This window comes from Enhydra lutris, unplaced genomic scaffold, assembly GCF_002288905.1.
Source record: "Enhydra lutris kenyoni isolate GAN:26980312 unplaced genomic scaffold, ASM228890v2 scaffoldscaffold28, whole genome shotgun sequence".
Lineage (NCBI taxonomy): Eukaryota > Metazoa > Chordata > Mammalia > Carnivora > Mustelidae > Enhydra > Enhydra lutris.
The window spans coordinates 9,441,591-9,451,608 of NW_019154112.1; the positions used below are offsets into that span (position 1 = coordinate 9,441,591).

At 31.3% G+C, this 10,018-nt stretch overlaps 1 protein-coding gene across 50 annotated transcripts in view; it reads right to left on the reverse strand.

The window, feature by feature from the left end:
- Positions 1-10,018, reverse strand: part of LOC111152143 (regulating synaptic membrane exocytosis 1) — a 498,025-nt gene that overhangs the window by 100,541 nt on the left and 387,466 nt on the right. For 34 of the 50 annotated variants that reach the window (XM_022510447.1, XM_022510446.1, XM_022510482.1 and 31 more), the window contains one exon: positions 1,013-1,125. The exons of the other annotated variants lie outside the window; for them this stretch is intronic. In XM_022510447.1, the coding sequence (XP_022366155.1) occupies positions 1,013-1,125 (113 nt within the window). The remainder of the gene's footprint in view (positions 1-1,012; positions 1,126-10,018) is intronic. 50 annotated transcript variants of the gene reach the window in all.

Genomic DNA, 10,018 nt, shown 5'->3' on the forward strand with positions numbered 1-10,018 from the left:
GTGACAAGTCGTATGTTGTGACCACCTCTATTTTTTTGTATTAGTCTCTGGATATCTAGCTATTAAAGATCAACCTCTAATATTTACTAATAAGTAGGATTTTCTACATTCATATTTCAAGGTCACAATATTGAATTAGTATAGTTTTTATTTAATTTTGGATTTCTAAAACATTACTTCCAAAAGGGCTTCCTGACATCAAATTATAACACCGGTTATTCTATAATGGCTGCTGCCACTTTTGTAGTATTAATACATATGACATATAAATAATATAATTGTTTAATATAACTTATATCTTTATATTAATATAAAGATAAAAATTAAAATATAATATATAAATAAAATATATATTTAAAATAAACCATCTATTTAAAATTGCTTCATGAGGTAAAAACATTCTACACATATTTTAATTAAAATTATTAGATGCTATTTAGCAGTTTATAAACTCCTAGTGCATCCTTACAAAATAATGCTGAAATATAAATTAAATGTTTTATTGCCACTTGAAACTGGATTTCAGTTTCTAAGATTTTGCAATCATTTACTTTTCTTACTAAAGACAGATCAAGAAGAAATTTCACATTGCATAACTTATGTCATTCACTAATAAATCTCAATAATCAATATCAACCTAAAATAGTATTTAAACTATACATCTATGTATATATTAATATTTTAAATGCAATATTAAATGAGATTCAAGCAATAAAACAGCTTCCTATATCTTGCTTATTTATGTGAATTTGACTACTGACCAAAAATCATTAAGTGACCTTAAAATTAAGTATTTACATTTTCTTTTTAGAAAAAACATTAAATCCCAGTTAACTGATATTTTAACAAAGCTATAGATCTTGTGAAGATATCAAGAGGACAGAGGTTATGATGCAACAACATGAGGTGAATGATAACTTCTCTACCATAACTGATGCTTGCTAGTCCTACGTGCTAGACACACTATACATTTTCAAAAGGGAAACTATTGGTTGGATACTACTAGTTTTACCTTGGAATATTGCTCGCGATCAAGTTCTTGACTAGAACCAGACCCTGTTGTCTGCTTAAATCGATGCACTTTCATTTTCATCTGTCTTGTTCGCTCCTCCACTACTAAGCTTGCTGCAAAAACACACAAGGAAGCCTATTAACACAGGCGAAGCAGCTTTTGGAACTGAATGGTTTAAGATTTCAATTCTTTAGATATGATTTCAATTAAGTGAAATCTAAAAATAACACATGACTATTATAAACAAAATGCAGAATATACAACGCTAGCACCTGTTACTCTAAAGATGAACATGACTCAAATCACACAAAATGGGGAACACAGATGTTAGTAACAAAATATAAGTACCCTATTTCTTCATCTGATAGGAAATATTTTCAATTCCATTCATAAATGACCATGTGAAATCAGATTTAATCGTGAAAATATGCCTTCCATTTAATCAACTGGTTGTTGCATGTACATATATAGAGAAAACAAATATGCATACTGAACACATCGCACATATATGCACATGCTTAACACGCATGCACACACCCACTTAACAACCTCAGCGAACAGCAGTCACCGAAAAACGGCTTTAGTTGATAAGCACCTACTTTTCTGAGGCATTCTTATGAAATCATTAATTTCTACCAGAGTGTTTCATGAATATTTGCCAGTCTTAAAATGGCCTAAGATCAAAAATTAGTTTTCTATATCTGGTGGCTATGTCTGATCACATATATGAAATTCTTATGTTTTGAAAATATAATATAAAATTTTTAGCTCTTTAATTTATCATAGGAAAAGAAATGCATTACATTTAAATCTTTCTTAATCTCCTAAGTAGCAAGTGTGACTGTTCAGATGGGAAAATTACAGCCTTCGATAAAATACAAGTTATTTTAAGTCAGAATCCATCACAAGCAGTTTAGCTTCAAGACCATGTCATTAATTGATACATTTTTACAAATAAGGGGAAAAGAGAGCTAAGGGCACAGTTGTGTGCAGCATAAACTCTTCAAGACATACACCTGTGTTATGTGAGACCTATAGTTATTTTTTACAATCTTTTGATGACTTTCCAGACTATTCAAGCTCTGTGAGCAGTGCTAAGATATATTTTTAAGTTGTGTATATACACATACTTATGAGAAAAAAAAACTTCCTTGTGTGATTAAAGTATTAGGGCTTCTTCCAAGAGAGACTAATGACTTATAAGGATAATATAAATGTCCATACATGTGACTGACTTGGCTACTGATTTCACCTCTTACGAGGAGTTTATAAAGACACTTGCTAGCAGATTTTTCCATTGCAATGATTAAAGACTTATCAGCCTCAGTAAGTCACTGACACCAATTATAAAAAGGAAGTGAGTATGTAGCTTTTATTGTGTTCAAGTACAGACTAATAGCATGGGAGATAAATAGCTAGATTGAAATGTGTGTATAAATGTTTTAATTACCCTTTTGGCATAAAATTATTAGGTGTCAGGCTTTGTTTAAATTTATTAAATTAGGTAGATGACATCCATCCCTGATATCATAGTTCTGTGAATTAAGCAATGATGCACACTTGGTTTGAAAATGCTGACTTCAGAGACAGTAAATGATGACTATTATGATTAAAAGATGATACAATGGGGATCTTGCGAGAAGTAGTAGAAATTTATAAAATACTTGACAATATAGGGGTCATAATGAGTATTTAAAGTAAAAGGCTACTTGAGATTAATTAGAAATTGAGACAAAATTATTAAGATGACTTGTATTTACAAAAAGCTATGTGGCATACATGAAAATGTACAAATATCTTTCTTTGCCTTCTGCTTATGTGTGGGTAACCCTGGATACTTGCTCATTCATCTGCTTTGAGCTTTGAGGAAATCAAATGAACTGTATGTAATCAGTTGTACTCGACCCTTAAAGCTTAAAGCCATTTCTACCTGTTATAAAAGCAAACTTCAGTGGCATTAGCTTAACTTTCTCACAAAATGATAGTAATTTTAAGAAATGTTACACATTGATTGGCCCATAGCTTTGTAACCTTCACTTTTAGTATAATGAAATTCTTAGGGAAGACAGTTACTTGGCACTGAAAAGAATTTCCCAAGAGCTATTGGTCTGAAGCAATCTGAAACAGTTATGATGATTTTACCTCGACAGGACACCTCATTTCTCTAAATATAGAATTCCTCAATTTATGACATGGCTGTATTTAAATCGTTATTCGGAAAACTCAAAACTAAATCACAAGGAGACAGTGACAGCCTAACTAGAAAACGAATCCTAAGATGGTTTTAAATGACCTTATTTTGACCTTCCCCAAATGATTAATACACTATCTTTATTCTTAAAGGGGCGAAAGTTGACATCTTTTAACCCATCAAAGAAAGAAAACCCCTAAATTTTGACTCAAAATTGTGAGTAGACTCCCTTGACTAGACAGCAAAAATCTAGTTGCCATGCTATCCTCATGGCTTGCTCTCAGATTCCAAGAACAGAAGCAAAATGCCGATAGCTTATCATTGACATACTCATATCACAAGACCAGATAATTACATAAAATTCACAATTTTTAGTAGTTCTCATTATTTCCTTAGGGTATGTACATCAGTGTGTATTCTAAAATAATTATTCATACAAGTGACTGTGCTTTGGTAAAAGATCTTTTCTCAAACATCTTTGAAGAAGCTTCAGTGTGAATTTGGAGAATTCTTTTTCACAGAGTCTGCTTACTGGCATTTTATTTTTAAGCCAACTATTGTCAGAAGAAATGACATTACTTCTGAATTACTGGTGTGTCTATCTAAATAAAGAAAAAAATATATGAATTAAAATATCACAAATTTGAACCAGAGTACATGATTATTAATGCACATGATTTATATAGAATAAAAGATATTCAGTAATGATTAAAAGTGAATTGAATCCTTGGAATACGGTTATCTATTAAGTATCCCAATATAAGTAAAATTAACACCAGCATCTTACTTTGAAAAAACGATCATTTAAAATTTTTGCATTGACACTTTTAATGCCAACAGCAAAACTAAAATATGAAATACCTTCCAATTCCACAAATCCTAGCACTAAATTCACATTTTAGGAGCATCCTGAATGTTGGTAGCATTGTAAACTAGCAAAATCATTAATATGCCAATTGCTATTCTGCTATAAAAAGAATTTTAAAATTGGGGGACTTCTGGGTCTTAATTTTTTTTTTTATTTCAAAACTGCCACATACTAGAGAGTTAAAAAAAAAACTCATTTTCTACAACAAATTTAATTATCATGTAATTGTATTTACTCTTTTAATGGACATATAGCTTAGACGCAACACAGTCAAGAGAAGGATGTTTGCTAAGACTGAGCTTTAGCTATAATTGCAGATAGTGATACAAGTAAACAATTCTCTCCCTCTAAGGTGCAATTAACCCTGTAATTTTATACAAAAATTCTTTATGTTGGAATTTTTCTCTGTCTTTCTACAAGCTGAATGCTGTGTCTGACATTGAATAAAACTTTTCTAAAAAGCAGGTAGTAACTTACCTAAAAAACTTGTATTGAATTTTACCTATTTTCTTTAGATTCATTTACACTATTATTTTAAACTCTGACATTTTTGTACATATGTGAAATTTCAACTTAATATTATAATTAAGAAAGAATAAAACTAGAATTTTACGGGTTAATTTAAAACCATATTTAGGAAATCTTTTCTTCGAAACTCAACAAGGATTCTGGAGCATGAAAAGGTGAGAAAAGTAAATACAATTTTAGAAGTCTATATTATAATTTTCTAATGGAAAGTATTAGATATTATTAAAAAGACTAAAATAATTGCTTCTCTTCTCAGCCCCATATTTGCTACGAATTCTTACTCTAACAGTATGGATGATCTTTGATGAAACTACAAAGAAGCTGAAATCATTTGCAAATATTGTGTTTGTGCCTACATGCATTTCTTTTAGCTCTATCCCTTTCATAAGATTATTAAAGAAGCCTTGACTTAAAAAATAAAAAAAATAAAAACCTTAGGAATCTTTAACAAATTTTCTTCCCTAACCCTCACTGAAAAATTTCTATAGTATCACCTTCTGCAAAGAGAATGTAATTTTTTCTGGGAAATTACTTTGACTTACAGCCATTTGTGATTTGCTTATAAATATTTTAGATATTATAGTTACATATAGTTAAAGATAATTATAATTTAAGCATTACACATTCTTAAATGTTTAAAATATTATTCATGAATTTATAATTACCTAAAGATAATTTGCTCTGATCCTCAAATCCTTAAATCTTCATTTCTTCCTATGCATCTACAGATTAACATGAATTTGGAATTTCAAATGTTTGTGTTTATAGGCAAAAAAGAAAATCCATACAATGTATTGTTAAACCTTCCAAAAATTTCAAGTATTCTAGGTAAAACATGAGTGTAAAGGAGAATAGGAATAATAAAAATTTCTATATTACTAAATATATTAAAGTAAAATCATTGAGTATTTTACTTTGTAACAAGGTTAGCTAGTACATCTGTCAATGGTGACAGAGGACAATGTCTGACCAAGATAATTAAACTTGTCAAGTCAACTACAAAGTCTTACTAAATTACAAATCAACACCTTAATTAATTAATTAATTAGTTAAATTACAGATTAACATGAATTTGGAATTTCAAATGTTTGTGTTTATAGGCAAAAAAGAAAACCCATACAATGTATTGTTAAACCTTCCAATACTTTCAAGTATTCTAGGTAAAACATGAGAGTAAAGGAATGAAGATTTAAGGATTTGAGGATCAGAGCAAATGTATCTTTAGGTAATTGTAAATTCATGAATAATTTAAACATTTAAGAATGTGTAATGCTTAAATTATAATTATCTTTAACTATATATAACTATAATATCTAAAATATTTTTAAGCAAATCACAGATGACTGTAAGTCCAAGTAATTTCCCAGAAAAAGTTACATTCTCTTTGCAGGTGATACAATTAATTAATTGTTAATTAATTAACTAGTTAACTTACAAAGTCTTCATGAATAGAGAGACTAATGCCTCTGCTCCCTTGCTGCTTAGTAGCACAATGAGAGCTCAGTGTTAATGGAGTCCCACCTTTGCTCCAATGTATGTTTCAGAAGAGCAATGATAAATGGCCACATATTTGGAATTCATCAGGCAGAATGAAATACATAAATGAAAGACCCATGATGTCTCAGTTATCAATAATATTAAAAAATATCTCTGAAGCACTTAAAAAATCACTGATAGTGGGAACTCAAACATAAGAACCAATATCATATGAAACATGGACACTTTATATAAAGTAGTAAAAAATGAAAAAATTTAGCTTACTGAATTTGTAACGATTATAAACTATACACAGCGTGAATAGAAAGATGGGTTGTTATCTAAAAATTCAAAGATGAAGTACTAGTTTTTACTAACAGTGTTTAAGGCTTTAGAGCAAAACAAACTGTTAAGATGTATAAACATTCTCCATACATCTAAAGCAATGTGGCAAAATAGAAAGACCCCAGTAAGGGGAATGACGAGAAACAGATTATAATCTTGAACTGATTACCATTCACCAGTTCATCAGTGTAGCCTTGATCAATTCCTGACACATCTCTTCATTAGGGAGTTTTTATTTGTAAAGCGATAAGATGGCTCGGTGGAACTTCCGGCTGTTGTAGTTCATGATTTTGTATTATTTCAATAGGGTATTAGTACTTTGTCCCCATTTTCAAAAAAAACAGAAAACTATAATATCTTTCTCTTTTGCTCTATTACCTAATTTCCAGCATTTTAAAATTTGTCAACTTGCTAAAACTATAGATGTTAAGGGGGAAAATACCACCAGTGCATTTTATGTAATTATTTATTATTGTGTTTTTTTCCAATTAAAAACTGTATTCCTTGCATGTGCATCCTATTTTTGGAGGCATGCAAGTGTAGTAAGCAACTCTGATGTAATACTTACATGCTTTCTTCCTTCCATACACATATACAGTGTATCTACATGAAGATAAATGTTTACAGTATTTTTGACTACACAGAAATGCCCAAATTCTGGGTGATTTTCCCGGAATAAAATGCATTTCAATTTGCAAGGGCAGAAATGTGTCAAACTGTTTTCCTTTTGCTCTTGTATGATTCTCTTAGACATTAAGGATTGTGCTATCATAGTATAAACAATACAAATAACAGATAACATCTATCCAGCATGAGAAGCAGTAAACACAAGTAAATAACAAATTAAATGAAAACACCACATTTCCTTTATAAAGTTTTAAAGAAAATAACTTGTGTGTTGGTACAGATCATTGAAATGGAATATCAACATAGGCGGAATAGGTCATTTGTACATACAATCACTCAAATCTCACTACAGCCAAAGCCACAAGGCCATCTCTTGTTTTAGCATGCTGATTTTCACTGAACTGTCAAAAACAAACTCAGGATTACCAACCCCAGACATCACTTGCAGTGTCAAAACTGCCAAGTGCCAGAGTAACACTGAAAATACTAGTAAGATACTTGACAGATAAGAACGTTAGGCTCTTGATGAAAGCATCTGTCATTTTACCTTGCCCTGTTGGGTTTCACAGGGTAGCTTTTAAAATGTATTTCTATTCTGAAAGGGAGCACTGTTTTCCTTATGAGACGCTTCTGAGAGTACAGTCATTTTGAAGAGCATCCCATGTAAGTAAGACTTCTCTGGGGGAATAACAAAATCATTCCTTGAGGGGTCATGTTGTTTATTCCAGGTGATCTCCAATATGTTTATCCATCCTCATTCCAATTACACTGATGGCAACAGTATCTATCTTGAAAGGTTTGATGTAGCATAACTGCTAAATTCAATATCAATTTTTTGGCCGTCTCTTTCCTTTTTCCTGTAAAAAGTGTTTACCAATTTTAAAATTTGTTCAAAAATACAATATTTAAGGGAACTATATGCTACTAAAGGAAAAAAAGTCGAAGAGCTTATGCATGGCTAGACATCAGTCTGACTTTTATTATTTCCTCTACACTTTCTCCACAAATCCCAGGAAGAAAGGATGTTCTCCCTCAACAAGGCATATCTTGCAAGTTGAGCCTTGGATGATATAAGTGTTAAACACTTTAAAGTTTTTAAAGTCTATATACTATTATAAATAACCACATGTGAATCAGCAGAATGGGAAAACAGGATTAAAACCACGAGTTCTGAACTGTTTTATATGAGCTGCTTCACTCGCTATGTCCCTAAAGTTTAAAAAGAGAAGGCTAGGATGACAACTATATTTATGGATTTGTGGCAAAAAAAAAAGAGAAATGGATAAATTAGACACTTTTACTGATAGAGCTCTAAATATTTATGAACAGTTATTCATAAATATTCATAAGTGTTCAAGAAAAGCAAAGCCCTGGAAGACAAAGAAGCTTAAACCTTCGAAATCACAACATGATGTAATAACAAGAAATTAATCACCTGGCCTAATATGCACATACTAAATATGCATCTAATACAAAGATATTAAATAAAACTGCAATCCTTTCCTACTTAGTGACAGTTAAAATAATGCTGCTTCTGAAGAATAGACAAATTAACTTACTTGCTTTAGCAAAGATTTAAGTTACATGATTTCTTCCTATAATGTGTTTCACAACCACAGTATATTGTTGAAGTAAATGTATAAGTATCATCTATATAATAGTTTAAGTAACAGGAAATTATTAAAATCATGTTTTTCACTTTTTTTATATGAATTGCACCTAATTAAGGTTAATGTTTAACAGTTCTATAAAAAATGATATTTTGCAAAACTTAGTATTCCAACTGTTTTTGTCAACATTTAAGGAAAGTACAAGTAATTGACTTGAGCATTTTTTATAGAAACCTTATACTTTAAAATACACTCATCTAGATACAATTCTTACATAGCCCCTATCATCTGGTTGCAATCATTATTATAGATTTTATTGTGAAACAGGAAAACAAAAAAGCAACAAATGCCACTTACTCTTTGTTCCTGTTTAAATCATTCGATAACTTGAACTCTAATTGTTTTTCATTCTCTATGTGTGCAAGTTACACATTTTTTATAATAAAGACAATTCATATTTGTATAAAATAGAATGTGATGTATTTTGCTAGGATTCAAAATTGCTTCCAAAACCCAAAAATTCAATGCACTTAAGAAATAGTATCCAAAGGCATATAAATTAGAAACTTATTATGATAGTAACATTATTTTCTCACCTTGAATTCATTTAATTTCTGGTTCTGTTTTGATCTTCTTATATCATTATTGCGATGCCCCCAAACTACATTCATGGGCTCTTTAAAACTGTCCAAGAAATGTAGCAGAGAGGGAAAGATTGGCTTACTTTTAGAATGAATAATTTAAAATATGCCTATAAAGCAATTTTTGAAGTCTAAAATGTTATGGTCTTTCAACATAAAAGAGGGAAAAGATACATAACGCAGTATGAACATTTATAGTTCCTCAGTTAACTTTTCAATCCCAAGAATGTGTTATCTTTATTCATACACTGCTTTTATTTTCTCAAATTACGTAGTAATTTGAGGGACAAGCCAGGTATTAAAAGTATTAGAAAAATTAGCTGAGTGGTAAAGAAACAGGTCCACGGGGAGAGGTGGGACCCATCAGTGAGCCCCTCCGAGGTGTTGTAAGGGAGATGAGGCAGAGCAACCTGCAGGCCTGGACAGAACATGGGCTGCGGACTCAAAATCTGATTCTGCTGTGGAGGCAGCTCTGTGACTGTTGGCAGTCCGCTCAACCCCCTGCCTCTCTAGGAAACAGGTAATAATCCCTTCTTTACAGCTGCACATGTGTAGTTACCGTAATCAGGTGGTACTGAATGCACAGCAGGTGCTCAGTAAGTGCTGTCTGAATGGAGAGCAGAGTGGTTAAGAACAAGGTCTCTGGAGTGAGGCTCAAGTCTAATTCCTTGTTCTACCACTTACCAGATAGATGACTGATGAAGGGCCAAGTTTTTTTTG